General features: G+C 43.8%; 1 protein-coding gene across 3 annotated transcripts in view; it reads left to right on the top strand.

Annotated features, from left to right (window-relative positions):
- The first annotated feature begins 226 nt into the window (after nt 1-226).
- IGF2BP3 (insulin like growth factor 2 mRNA binding protein 3) overlaps nt 227-14700 on the top strand; it is a 152204-nt gene continuing 137730 nt past the window's right edge. Inside the window, exons 1-2 of one of the 3 annotated variants that reach the window (XM_049642894.1) lie at nt 227-796; nt 2164-2224. In XM_049642894.1, coding sequence (XP_049498851.1) covers nt 622-796; nt 2164-2224 — 236 coding nt within the window. In that variant the 5' untranslated portion in view covers nt 227-621. The remainder of the gene's footprint in view (nt 797-2163; nt 2225-14700) is intronic. The other 2 variants (XM_049642893.1, XM_049642895.1) reach the window with 2 other exon arrangements.

Raw genomic sequence — 14700 nt, 5'->3', positions numbered from 1 at the left:
CCCCCGAAACCCACTCTAATTCAGGCGCTGGGATTCCTCACGTGAGACGTTGATTTGTAGTTTGAACACGTGGCTCATTCAAAAAGCCGGACACTCGGAGCGGATTTTTTCCGCCTCCTGCGCCTTCCTCCCCCCCCCCCCCCTTCCCCCCCCCTCCTGCCAGTCCCCCTTCTGGTTTTTTTTTTTTTTTTTTTTTTTTTTTTTTTAAGGGGAGGCGGCGCTTGCCCTCACGTAGTGTGATATTTTCACAGTCCGCTGGCCGATGCCAAAGGGGTTGGGGAGGAAGAGACAAAAAGTAGTTCTTCTCCCCTCCTCCTCCTCTCCTTTTTTCGCTAATCCCGCCTCCTCCTCAGAGTTAGGAAGACTCGTTGATGCGTTTGGGTTGTAGCAAGGCTTTTTCTTTTCTTTTTTTTTTTTTTAATATTCAGAAAAGGAAAAACAAGAACCTTCGGATTTGATTTTTCGCTCGTCGTTCTTGTTCTTGGTTGTAACTGTGTTGGTGTGTTTTAACGGCGAGAAAACGAAGAGAACAAAACCCGCCGGAGCCCTCCATCACTGTGGGTGGTTTTAATTTTTCGTTTTCCTGTGAATTTTTTTTTTAAATAACAACCACTCTTCACAATGAACAAACTGTATATCGGAAACCTCAGCGAGAATGCGGTCCCTTCGGACCTGGAAAGTATTTTCAAGGACGCCAAGATCCCGGTGTCGGGACCCTTCCTGGTGAAGACTGGTTACGCGTTCGTGGACTGTCCGGACGAGAGCTGGGCCCTTAAGGCCATCGAGGCGCTTTCAGGTGGGCCCGCCCCAGCCCCGCCGGCGCGCCCGCTCCAGCCCCGCGCAGCCCGCCCGGGCCTGCCAGGGTCGCGCACCCGGAGCTAGGCCCGCGGCTGCCACCGGGGCGTCCACACAGGGCCCCAGGCCCAGGCGAGAGCGGGCGGGGAGGTGGGGCGAGGCCCGGGCGCCCACGCGCGTGAGGTCCAGGGTGCTTTCTTCAGCTTGGGCTCCAACCCGGCTCCCCTCCTCCCGGGGCGTTTCGGGCAGACGGCGGACGCGCTGTCCAGAAAGCCCCGGTGCGGGCTCGGACGGGAGCTGGGCTGGGGGAGGCGCGACCGCGAGCGCCGGACTCTCAGCGCTTGCCCCGCCCGGGCCCAGGCGCGGGCTCCAGTCTCCGGCACGCCGGGCCTTGGGGGCCGAGCGCGGACGCCCGTTTCTTCCTCGCTCCCTCCCTTCCTCCTTCCTTCCTTCCTTCCTTTCTCTCTTTGCACGTTATTTACGGTGTTGGTTTCGCAGTTCCCCCGTCTCCCCGGCGCGGGAGAACACAAAGTGGCCTCGACCCTGATGCAGAGTGAGGCCGCGGGCTGCTGCCTGAACACAGGCGGCCCGGCGCTTCCTCTAGATCCTGCGGGACGCAGGCTGGTGCGACCTAGGTTCCACGCTCAACCTCCCCGCGTCCGACGAGCTAGAGGGGCAGGTGGGCGAGGGCGGCGGGTGGTCGCGGGCAAGGGAGCCCTAGCTGCGGCGCCCTGCCTCGGCCTTTCTCTTCGCCCCGGCCTCGGGGGGTGTCGGGGCATGCTCCGCGCGCGCGGGACCTTGCGTGGCGGGGCTGCGCTCAAGTCCCTCCAGGAGCCCGTGTTTTTTTTTTTTGCGTGGCGGGCGCCGCGCTGTCCTTCGCGCCTCGTTCATTCTGTGCGGAGGTGCATCTTTGGCGGTGCATTCTGCGCCTACCCTGTTCCTAGAGGGCCTGGGCTTGAAGTCGGAGAAGGGCCCTGCGTCCCTGCCTGAAAAAAGCCAGCGTAGCCGGCTCTTCGGAGTTTGTCTTATGGGAGTGTCCAGGGAGGTGGGCGGAAGGGCCGTCGGTCCTGGGGCTGTCGTGGGGTTGGGTGACCCCCTGAGGTGGGCGGAGGCGGCCTGGGGGTAGAATGTTACCCAGGTGGTGGGCTAGCCAGTCGACCCCCGCCCCCCCAACTGTAAGTTGTACACACAGCCCCGAGGGGTCAGCTTTCCACCCGCGCGGGTCCGGGCTTCCCTTCCGGCCTTGAGACGCATCCGTGCCGTGGGGGTCTCTGGTCACTTGTGTCGCCGCTTAGGCTGGGCGGGTCCTTCTTGCGGGAAGAGCGGCTAAACCCAGCCAACTGTCTCCCACCTCTTGTATGTCCGCAGGTAAAGTGGAACTGCACGGGAAATTTATGGAAGTTGAGCACTCAGTCCCAAAAAGACAAAGGTGAGCTTATTTATCATGTTCTCATTAATTCTTTTCTCACTTTTTTATTGGGAGGAAAGATTCAACACAGCTGAAAACTTCTTTTTCTCCCATGCTTTTTGGATGGCTTTATTTTATGCTGGATGGCTCGGCGTTTCTTATTCCTTGCATTTAAGTTTATGGCAGGTGTGTGCGGGCGCGCTGCTAAGGAATAAAGGTCTTGTGTGTGGTTCTTGCCACTGGATTATTACTGGTGAAGTCTCTCAAAGAAGCCCTCACAGCTGTATGTTCTTCTAAGGTGCTGCAATAGGAAATCAAAGTCTTGAAGGGTGATTTGGGGACTCTGTAAGAATTAGGAAGTAGTGGGTGACCCTCTTCCACCCCCACTACCCACCTACAAGTACAGGATAGGGGAAAGCCGCTGCAGACACGCGTGGGTGTGGAGTGCCTTTTCTTCTCTGCCCCCAGTTGGCGGCGAGGAGTCAGAGAGGCCTCGGAGGCGGTCTGTGTATCTGAGAAGAGTGAAATTTGCTGATTGGAACACGTGAGTGAATGCCTGGGCTTCTCCTGCCCAGAAGCGCCTTTTCAGTCATTCTAGAGTTACACAGGTTGCTGCATACCAGCCTTTTGTTTCCCGCCCCTTCCCCCCCCCCCCCCCCCCCCCCCCCCCAATATTTTTGCTTAGAAATAACCACCAAGAGAGCGAAGACTAAAGATCTGTACTACTTACGCACTGGGATTGCACTTTTTGGAGAGCATGTGTAGTGTGTCACTTTACAAAACGTTTGGAGACTGTTTTAACCTCTGGAGTATTTTGAAGAAATGGCTCCTTTCTCAAGAGCAGGCTAGATTCTCGCTCTGTCGCTAACTGGAAAGGCGCTGCTCCCTAACTGGTGCTGGGTTTAGCTTGTGCTTTTCTGGGTTTTACAAGGTGAGGTTAGAGTTTCTGCTTTTCTCCTCCCATTCTCCCCGCTTCTAAACCTGGGCTAAGCAATAAGCTGAAAGTTAGCCTAAATAAACTAGGACTGCATGTGTCTGGTTGGATATAGGTGAGTGTGTGTGCTGGAGGGCAGGAGAGGGTTGCTGTGCATTTCTCTGGTGCTCTGCAGAGAGAGATGGCTGTATAAAATGTCATCATCTGCTTATTTCTATATTGAGCTCTCTTTCAGGTAAAGCATTTTTACAAACCTTGTTTTTAGTTAGCTGGAATTTTGTGGATTTCTCTTCATGTACTTAATTTTCATTAGGACAGTTGAAAAGACATTTGTTGGATGAGATAGGTTTAGTTCCAGTTGGGAATTTTGGTGGGGTCAAGTTATTTCACATATAGAGGGGTATTCTTTGTTAAAAGCTTCTAAAACAATAGAAAGGTACTGAAAAGTATCTAAATTGATTTCTCTCTAATAGGAATTAGAAAATTGAGGGTAAAGTCCTATCTCCTTAAAAAATTTAAAGGCATAGTCTAAATTGTATACCTAAGGGAAAAAAATGTAAGTACATTCTGCAAATTCTAATTGGTTTCATGTTTAGCCTGCGTGTCCTAATTTTCTTCAAATGTTGAATAAAAAAGAGGCAAATGGTTGTGTCGGACTGGCATTTGAGCATTTGAGAGTTTCTAAATTTAAACGTTAAATGTCTGGCATTTTTCAGATACAATTTATGGACCTGCATGTAAATGCAGATTACTTAGCTTTGCTCTCCTGATTTTCTTTTCTAGCCTGGTGTGAATTTCTCCCCATGTGTAGTGAATTAAATTAAAAACATCTGGTAACAGCCTGTTTTATTCTTAAAGACTTTTGCCCAACCTGAAAAACGTACTTGTTACTTTATAACGAACAGGGGTTCCTCTTAGGAAAGCATATAAGGTAAAATGCCACCAGTGGCAGCAAGTATTTATATCAATGGGTGCTTTTTCGTTTCATTAACAACGTAGATTAAAATTTCAGGCTTTATTTGGCTTACCTTAAAATGCTCAGTATTTTTTAAAAAATGTTTTAACATTTGTGAGAGAGGCAGAGGCAGAGAATCCTTAGTAGGCTCCACACTGACAGCAGAGAGCCAGATGCAGGGCTCCAACTCAGGAACTGTGAGACCATGACCTGAGCCAAAGTTGGACGCTTAACTGACTGAGCCACCCAGGCACCCCTAAAATGCTCAGGATTTTAAATAACTATGTTAGTAGCAAGTAGGAATGAGTACATTGGAGACAAGTATTTACAGATAGGGGGAACAATCAAGTAAGTCCTTTTCTAGTGTTGAGATGGTGAAAAACAAAAGTAGAGGTTTCTTTTTCTGAGGGAAATTTGCTGGAAATCTGTATTACAGTCTTGTAACTGAACCTTGGAACTGTGATACAGTTTCCCTTATCTGGACTGTTCCCCTGTCTGAATAGGCTTTGGGAGAGGGCTGAGAAGACAACCCTGGTGAGTCATGCTTAGCCCCTATAAGGGTCAAGCAATTGTACTGGTGACCGTGCGTTGAATGCTGCAGACCAGTCCTTGCCAAGTGAGCCTGCTGGACTTCTGGGTGGAGTTCTTTGTGCTGAGCAGCCCTTGCATTCCATCCCATCACCATGTGGGCATCTGAGGCAGGCACACCCACATGTGCAGTAGTGACCTTTATACCTGCTGTGCAAGGCATGTTGGGAGCCTGGTGCTGAAGAATGCTTATGGCAGCACTCTGAGATGGATGAATGGGCTTGCAGCAACTAAACAAGGCCCAGGAGGCAATTTGAAGCTTTGACGTGCTGGCCCAACTCTGACTGGGAGCTGAGCTGGGTAGGGAACCTTTCAGGAAGGGGCACTGTTGAGTTTGGTTCTGACCAAGCTTAGCTCCTGATTTACTGAAGTCTCCAGGGAATGTGGAAGGAATGTTGCTTTGCTGCATTCAGATATCCCTCAGTTGTGGAGGATTATAGCACTATTTCCCAGAGTTTGAGAGCCCCGTGTCCAGAATGAAGAGAAAATTGCACTGAGTATCTGTGATAGTGTTGCGCTTTCGATTTCTAAAATAAAAGCTCTAGCACATGAATACTTGGCTTCCCTCTGAGGTATAATCCTAAACACTCCCTCCTCCCCGCTCTGCCTTGTTGGATAAGGGTGGGTGTAAAAATTGTGTGGCTTTGAAGACTGTAGCTCTCTTGGATTGGAAGAACCACTGGTATCTTGTGGGACCTCATAGGTGCCCATCTGTGATGTAAATCGAACCGATTTCCTTTTTTATATTGTGGGCTGTTGGGCCTGGGAGAGGGAATAGGAAAGTTTCTGACACTCTTGGAACAGAGAGGATGGTAGTTTTAGTTGGTTTGTGATGACTTTTTTAAGTTATGAAAATTTTTCACATTTTTGGTTTTTTATAGCTTAAACTTATGATTTAGCTGTCAGTATTAAGATTATGTGAAGGCAAAATATATGTGAATAAAGAATAAAAAATAGTAGGATATTATAGTTAATATTTTTTCCAGGAAGGATCCATTAAGCCAGACTGGTGTCTCAGCTCACATGTCGGTGTTTTTTGTTTCCTTAAAAAATGAAAATGAAGTGAACAACTTATTTCCATATTACAATCTTGAGGTTAACATGTAAATTAGATAGACATAGTATAAACTTTTTTTTAATGATTTATTTTTTTATTTTTTGGAGACAATAAGAGTAGGGGAGGGGAAGAGAGAGAGGGAGACACAGACTCCAAAGCAGGCTCCAGGCTCTGAGCTGTCAGTACAGAGCCTGATGCGGGGGCTCGAACTCCTGAGTCGCGAGATCATGACCTGAGCCAAAATCAGACGCTTAACCGACTGTTGAGCCACCCAGGCTCCCCAAATAGACATAGTAAAAAAAGTTACTGGAGTTTTAAATGTATCTTACTTTGAATGGCTATTTAAAAGCTAGTGCTGCATTTTAACCACTGTTCGGTATAGACTGGGATGGTGTGCAGTGTGTACATTAGCTAGGGCATATGATCCTGTTGTCTCGGGCCAAGAAAAGTTGCTTTCTAATTTAATTCTTTAAAAGTTTTTATTTATTTTATTTTCAGAGACAGAGCACAAGCAGGGGAAAGGCAGAGAGAGAGAGAGGGAGATAGAATCCCAAGCAGGATGTGCACCATCAGCGCGGAGCCCAGTGTGGGGCTCGAACTCATAAACTGTGAGATCATGACCCCAGCCAAAATCAGAGTGCCCCAAAAGCTTGTTTTTTAATGCTGAACATTTGAACGTAGGCATGAACAGTTGTGTTGGTCCTTGCTTATTAGTTTGGTACAGGTGAATATTGTGAGTTAGATTTCTCTTACAGAGATGTGGGGTTCTGAATGTTAGGAAACTCTTCATGGCTGGAAAGAATCATAAGCAGTGTCTTTGGAGTGCTCAGTTTAAGGTCAGTAGTGTATGACTGCTTAAATGATAGTAGCCAACAAGATTTTTCTTGATTTCATGTTGTTTCCTCATTACAGCTTGAGGGAGAGTAAAAGATTTCTTACTTTGGCATTATTAGAATTAAAACATATAAGTGAATGTTGATAAGTAGCTTCTGTGTGGCTGTCCACAGTAACAAGGAAGACATTATGGAAACATGACATGTGCCTGGAGCCAGTGGGAATTGAGAATCTTGGCTTCTGTTTCTGGCTTTCCTTTTGATTTATTTGTGTGATCACTTACATTCTCTGTCCATGCCAAATGCCACTATAATAAACTAACGGGGCATAGTTTGTTCTGAGGTTTGCTGTTCTGCTTGAAATGAGTTACCAGCTAAGGCTTAAAAATACCTTTTGGAACTAGATATGAGGTTTTCCCTGTAAGGAGCTTGTATTTGCTGTTGTTTGGTAGCTCAGTTACTTTTGCGTGTGTACCCCTTTAGGGCAGTCAGCAAGAGGGAAATGATCTTTGTCATATTTTGAAATCCTTTTGTGAGCCATACCATTGCAGTTAATGTGTTGTTATAGGTCTTGGATTTTGTATTAAAGTGAAGCTGTTGAACCACCTGGATATATATTTGAAGCAACTCTTTGTAATTGTCTTTAACAGTGTTGAGATACAAACTTTCCTAGCGGTGACTAATTTTTGAATTGTAGGATCTATCTATTTTTTATTATATGATTTATGTATCCACCAACTTTGGCAGTTGGTTTAGTCTGGGAGGATGGAGAAAGGCTGTGCTATTCTTAGCCAAGTTTCCTTTATTAACTGTTGCCTCTGATTCAAGCTTCTAGAGTCACAAGACAGGAGGTGGCAGTGTGGTAGCAGTGACCAAGGGATAGGATTGGCGTTTTAGTTAGAACTCTGCCCCATAAATCTGATGTTTAAAAAATTGGCGTGAATCGCCAGGGTTTTGCTTGAAAGCTGGTGGCAGATACTTTTCAGTGCTCTATTAAAACTGAGGGTGTAATTTATCATGGTCTGAAACTGCTGTTGGGCAAGTATTGGTAAATAAACACAGTTGTAAACATTAATATAGTATGTGGATTTTCTTGCCCTGAAGGGGAATACATAGTACATAAATTATGCATTGTAGAGAAGTATCTTGAAACCATTTAATTTGATTAGGAGGTAGTTTGAAGTTACTATACATGGATTCTTTGAGAAATCTAATCAAACTATAAATTTCTTGTAAAGATTTTATTTTATACCCAATGTGGGGCTCCAACTCAAAATCCTGAGATCAAGAGTCACACATTCCACCAACTGAGCCAGCCAGCCCCCCCCCCCCCCCCACAAGTGGATCTCTCTAAGTTAAGAGAGGCTTAAGTCCTTAGGATAGCTGGCATTATCACTTAGTTGTTTAGAAGTTGATTCCACTGTTATCTTGGTGTTTCCAGTTATCTCTTGCTGCATAACAAACTACCCCAAAACTTAGTGACTCAAAACAACTTATTTTTCCTCACGATTCTCTGGGGTCTGCTTGGCGATTGTTTCTGTTCCATGTGGTGTCATTTTGGGTCATTTATTGAGCTGGTCTAAAATGTCTAAGGAGGCTTCATTAACATGGCTGGCCTCTTCGTGCTGGTCTACGTGACTTTTCTCCACAAGATACCTGAACGCTTGGTAGTAGCCCTTGGCTGTCAAGTGAGAGTAGAAACTGCTAGACCTCCTAAAGGCTAGGCCCAGAATTGGCACATTATTCTATCCCATTCTGTCGACCAAAGCAAGTCACAAGGCCAGCACAGATTCAAGGGGGATATGGAAGTAGTCTCCATCTCTTGATGGTAGAGTGGTATGAATGTACAGAGGGGAAGGAATTGATAGTGTGACAGTCTTTGTAGATTGTTTTCCATACATGAGAGGAGGGGAGGAGTAGTGGCTTCAAAGTGATGGGAACCTAAAATATCTGAAAATTGCATTTAGCACTAGAAATGGGGAACCAGTTTCCATTGTAATATTTTGGCAAGAGATGATACTAGCTTTGGAGGTAATGAATAGTGGTCAGTGTGTATTTTGAGAGAAGCAGTTGTGAGGATTTGCTGATAGATTAGATGAAAGCTTTGAGAAAAGTAAAGCATGATAAGATTTTTTGGTCAGGGTGCCTGGGTGGCTCAGTTGATTAAGCATCCAACTCTTGGTTTTGGCTCAGGTTGTGATCTCACTATTGATTAGTGAGTTTGAGTCCTGCGTCAAGCTATTTGCTGTCAGTGCAGAGCCTGCTTGGGATTCTTTTTCTCTGACTCTCTGTCTGCCTCTCCCAGCTTGTGCTCTCTCTCTCTCTCTCTCTCTCTCTTGAAATAAATAAACTTAAAACTCTCAGTAAAAACCTTTTTTTTTTTTTTTTTTTTTTTTTGGCGGGGGTGAGGAGGTCAGAAAAACTAGATGGAGAGTGGTATCCTTTACCACAATGGAGAGTATTGGGGAAGGAGCAAATTCTTGGGTAGAAATCAAGAGCTTCATTTTTGGCATATTATGTCTCTAATGCTGGTTAGAAATTTAAGTGAAGAAGTCAAGTAGGTAGTTGAATATATCAATCTGGAGCGTAGGAATTGGAGGTGAAAATTAGAGGTGTTATTAGCTTGTGATATTTAATATCCTAGAATTGGACAAGATTACTAAGGGACTGAGTATGGGGCTTTAGGAGGGAGGAGAGACCAGCAAAGGAGAATGAGGGAGGCCAGTAAGGTAGAGGAAAGCAAGCAGAGTGAACTGCTTCTGGGAAGGAGATTCATGGAGAAAGCCTGTGGATAGGAAGGTGTAATCAACACTGGAATATCAGTGAGAGTTTGTGATTTGGATGGATGAATGTGAATGGGATTGGTATTAAGTCTCCGTCTTCTGGTTGGGCAGTAGGTAGATGGAGAGTGATTTACAAATTTTGGAGCAACCTGGACTGTAGCCTTTCTTTCAGAAGTCATTATCTTAATTTTTTAACTTTCCAGAAACGACTCTGATCATGTTATATTTATAACTTGCTAGAGATGGAAGAGTCCTAAGTTTAGTAGATCCTCTTGCCCGTGGACAGGACTTGTTTGTTTGAGTTGACCTACTCTCTGGCATCTGTTTCAACAGTTGTGGTGACTGAGCTCACTTTCTAGATAACCCATTCTACTTTTTATTAATATGCATTTGGAAAATTCTATGAAGCTGGCTTAGGTTCCAAGGCAGCGTAGACCAAGTCCATTGTTTCTCTGTGGTTTTCTAAAGACTTGATTTGAGGAGGTTAACTAATTGGAATTAAAATAAAAACTTAAAAAACAAAAACAAAAAGACTTGATTTGACAAGCAGGGTTGAAACTATTGGCCAAAACATTTATGGATATCATGGGCTGAGTTTAAAATACTTGAATCATTTTGTTATTTTAGGATGCTGAATAAGTAAAGCATTCCTTCCATTTTATTCATAAAAGTTTAGCTATAAGAAATACAAGAAACCTTTTGTATAAAGTACCCTAAATTGCCTCATTTTCGCTTATTTAAAAACCCGGTCCTTAGTAAAGCAGCTTTCTCCTCAAATTGTGAATCCTGGTTTTGGCCACAGAAGTCACCAAAACCAGGTGATGTGTTAGATCAGTTGATTGGAGACAGATGACTTGATCTGATTAACTTTTTAAAATGTGTATTTATTTTTGAGAGAGGGAGGGGTGGGAGGGGCAGAGAGAGAGGGAGACATAGAATCCCAACCTGGTTCTGCACTTGTCAGTGCAGAGCCTGATGCAGGGCTTGAATCCATGAACCGTGAGATTATGGTCTGAGCCGAACAAAATAGAGAGTCGGATTCTCAACTGACTGAGCCACCCAGGCACCCCTGATTAATGCTTTTTAAGACTCGGTTTATGCAAGTCCTTTGATCAGTAAAGTACTACTTTCAGAATGTGTCCAATACCTTCTATTTTAAGAAAGGCAAACCAATGAAAATGAGATAGCGCAATAGATTTTTTAGTGGTATTAGTTATTCTACCAAAGGATTCTCCATAAAGATTTGAGAGAAGTGACTTGCCCAGGGCACTGCAGGTAATTAGTGGAACCCATTTTCCACATCCTTTGACTCTGCCCTGCCTTCATTCCTCTCATTTAAGTTGTCAAATCCTCAAAGTGGCTTACACAGCAACTTGCTCATGTTTGCAGTGGCATGTTGGAGCAGAGATGTCCTGTTTTCTTACTTTCTCTGAAGAAAAAAGAAATCTTGTTTGGCTTCTTTCAAGGGTTGATTTATTGTCTTCCTGTAGGAAAAAGACAAGTATAGGTATTCTGGAATCTGGGGCTTACTATAGAGTAAAAACATCTGGGTGTCCTGTTTCAAGATGGAAAGAGGAACTGCTTCTTCCTGGAAGGTTTTGTTTTTTTTTTTAATTTTTTTTAGCAGCTTCATCTTGATATAAATGAACTGCAGAGAAGTTGGAGGAGGGCCCAACAAGGTATGAGAGTAGAACAGAAGGCATGAGGAGGTAGATGCCATGGCTTTGTTGCAGCCATATGATCGTGACTCCTGGGGTATGTTTTAGATTGCAAAAGAGGTAGATGTGTCCGGAATGGCGTCCATGGTGCCTGGTTGTTCCAGCGCTTCACCAAGTTTAGTAGGATCCTGGCTTGCAGAAGGAAGTTGTTTAAACTTGGGATATTGTTAAGAATTAGGAGACTGGGGGGAGGAATTGTGCTGGAACTTTCTGATTAGGAGCCTTGATGCTTTTACCATGTGCCCTTGGTGAACTGAAGGGCATCGCCAGAAGAATGTGGGACATGAGGTCTAAGATCTGGGTTTGAATCCCAACTCCATGTTCTAAATGCATGATGTTGAGGGGTGCTTGGGTGGCTCAGTTGATTAAACTTCAGCTCGGCCAGCTTCAGCTTAGGTCATGATCTTGCGGTTTGTGGGTTTGAGCCCTGCATTGGGCTCTGTGCTGACAGCTCAGAGCCTGGAGCCTGTTTCAGATTCCATGTCTCCCCCTCTCTCTGTCCCTCCCCAGCTCACACTCTGTCTTTCTCTCAGAAATAAATAAATGTTAAAAAAAAAAAAAAAAGTTTTTTTGTTGATGATTAAGGTTGAGGAAATGGAAGCTTGGGGAGGTTAGAATAATAGTAAAGGATGCCTGATAGGATCTTGGGGACAATGTTTAAAGCATCAATGTACATTATCATTCAGTAGTAACCTCGGTGGTCGATGTTGTATTTTTCCACTTGAGATTCAAATACGAATGCTGGATGTAGATTACAATTAGTGATAACAGAAATAAGAAAAACTTTGGTTCTGATTTTGAATGTGGATTCATGTAAGTAGAAATCTGTGAGTCGTGTGTTTTTGGGTTTTTTGCAAATGGAGGAGCATTTTATTTTATTTTTTTACTACTTAATTTTATTTATTTATTTTTGAGTTTATATCCAAATTAGCATATAGTGCAACAATGATTTCAGGAGTAGATTCCTTAGTGCCCCTTACCCATTTAGCCCATCCCCCCTCCCACAACCCTCTAGTAACCTTCAGTTCTCCATATTTATGAGTCTCTTCTGTTTTGTCCCCCTCCCAGTTTTTATATTATTTTTGTTTCCCTTCCCTTATGTTCATCTGTTTTGTCTCTTCAAGTCCTCATATGAGTGAAGTCATATGATTATTTCTTTCTCTGACTCATTTCACTTAGCATAATACCCTCCAGTTCCATTTAGCATAATACCCTCCAGTTCCATCCACGTAGTTGCAAATGGCAAGATTTCATTCTTTTTGATTGCCGAGTAATACTTCATTGTGTATGTGTATATATATATATGTATATATGTATATGTATATATATACACACACACACCACGTCTTTATCCATTCATCCATCGATGGACATTTGGGCTCTTTCCATAATTTGGCTATTGTCCATAGTGCTGCTATAAACATTGGGGTGCATGTGCCCCTTCTAAACAGCATCCCTGTGTCCCTTGGATAAATACCTAGTAGTGCAGTTGCTGGATCGTAGGGTAGTTCTATTTTTAGTTTTTTGAGGAACCTGCATTCTGTTTTCCAGAGTGGCTGCACCAGCTTGCGTTCCCACCAACAATGCAAAAGATGCTCTTTCTCCACATACTCGCCAACATCTGTTGTTGCCTGAGCCATTCTGACAGGTGTAGGGTGGTATCTCATTGTGGTTTTGATTTGTATTTCCCTGATGAGCAGTGATGATGATTTTTTCATGTGTCAGTTGGCCATCTGGATGTCTTTCTTTGAGAAGTGTCTATTCATGTCTTTTGCCCATTTCTTCACTGGATTATTTGTTTTTTGGGTGTTGTGTTTGATAAGTTCTTTATAGATTTTGGATACTAACCCTTTATGCGATATGTCATTTGCAAGTATCTTCTCCCATTCTGTCGGTTTCCTTTTAGTTTTGCTGATTGTTTCCTTCGCTGTGCAGACGCTTTTTATTTTGATGGGGTCCCAGTAGTTCATTTTTGCTTTTGTTTCCCTTGCCTCCAGAGACGTGTTGAGTAAGGGGTTGCTGTGGCCAAGATCAAAGAAGTTTTTGCCTGCTTTCTCCTCGAGGATTTTGATGGCTTCCTGTCTTACATTTAGGTCTTTCATCCATTTTGAGTTTATTTTTGTGTATGGTGTAAAAAGTGGTCCAGGTTCATTCTTCTGCGTGTCGCTGTCCAGTTTTCCCAGCACCGCTTACTGAAGAGACTGTCTGTATTCCATTGGATATTCTTTCCTGCTTTGTCGAAGATTAGTTGGCTATATGTTTGTGGGTCCATTTCTGGGTTCTCTATTCTGTTCCATTGATCTGAGTGTCTGTTCTTGTGCCAGTACCATACTGTCTTGATGATTACAGCTTTGTAGTATAGCTTGAAGTCCGGGATTGTGATGCCTCCTGCTTTGGCTTTTTTTCTCACGATTGCTTTGGCTATTTGGGGTCTTTTCTGGTTCCATAAAAATTTTAGGATTATTTGTTCTTGCTCTGTGAAGAATGCTGGTGTTATTTTGACAGGGATTGCATTGAGTATGTAGATTGCCTTGGGTAATATTGACATTTTAACAATATTCTTCCTATCCAGGAGCATGGAATCTTTTTCCATTTTTTTGTATCTTCAGTTCTTTCATAAGCCTTCTATAGTTTTCAGAGTATAGATTTTTCACCTCTCTGGTTAGATTTCTTCCTAGGTATTTTATGGTTTTTGGTGATGTATGACCTTTTTAAAAAAAAATCACGGTGTAACCTAGACACAATATTAACAGCTTGAATTTTTACATGTGTATACATTCAAATTAATTCAGAACACATGAAATAAAATGTGAAAAGACTTGTTTTTCAATCCTCTCCATCTCCATGTATTTCCCAGGTCTTCCAGCTGGCAATTTGGTTTATTATTTTACAGAAATTCTTCTATGTATGTGTTGATAAACATTTTTAAAAATTTATTTATGTATTTGAGTGAGACAGAGAGCAAGTCAGGGAGGAGCAGAGAGAAACTCCCAAGCAAGCTCCGGGTGGCCAGCCAGCACAGAGCCCAATGTTTGTAAAAAAAGGTAAAAGTTATGAGGATTAAGTTGTGACAGTTTGTAGCTTGATCACCTAGGGTTTATGTTCTCCTAGACTTAGAACCATAGCATTTTGAAGTTTGGGTTTTACCTCAGAGACTAATAATCTGTGAGAACTTGACTAAGACCTATTTTGAGGAAAATTTTGATTAAAAATTAGTTTCCAAAACCAAGTGCTACTCATCTTGCCACACTAGCTGGGCAGATGATGATTGGAGAGCTTGATGAAAAGAACCTATGATGATGGGGCACCTGGGTGGCTCAGTGGGTTAAGTGTCCCACTCTTGATTTCAGCTCAGGTCATGATCCCAGGGTCCTGATATCTAGCCCTGTGTCTGGCTCCACACTGAGTGTGGAGCCTGCTTAAGATTCATATTCCCTCTCCTCCTCTCCCCCCTCTCCCTCTCCCCCCCTCTCCCCTTCTCTCTTCCCCACCTCTGTCTAAACAAAACAGAAAACAGACCATAAACACCTGTGATGGCTTTCAGCTATGGAATAAGTCATGGGATGAGGATGAAAGGTACAACACAGAATGTAGTCCATGGTGCTCTGATAGCCTTGTATGGTGAGCGA

This window comes from Panthera uncia, chromosome A2 (assembly GCF_023721935.1).
Source record: "Panthera uncia isolate 11264 chromosome A2, Puncia_PCG_1.0, whole genome shotgun sequence".
Taxonomy (NCBI): domain Eukaryota; kingdom Metazoa; phylum Chordata; class Mammalia; order Carnivora; family Felidae; genus Panthera; species Panthera uncia.
The sequence above is the reverse complement of the archived record's forward strand: the minus strand, read 5'-3'. Positions and strand labels throughout refer to the sequence as shown.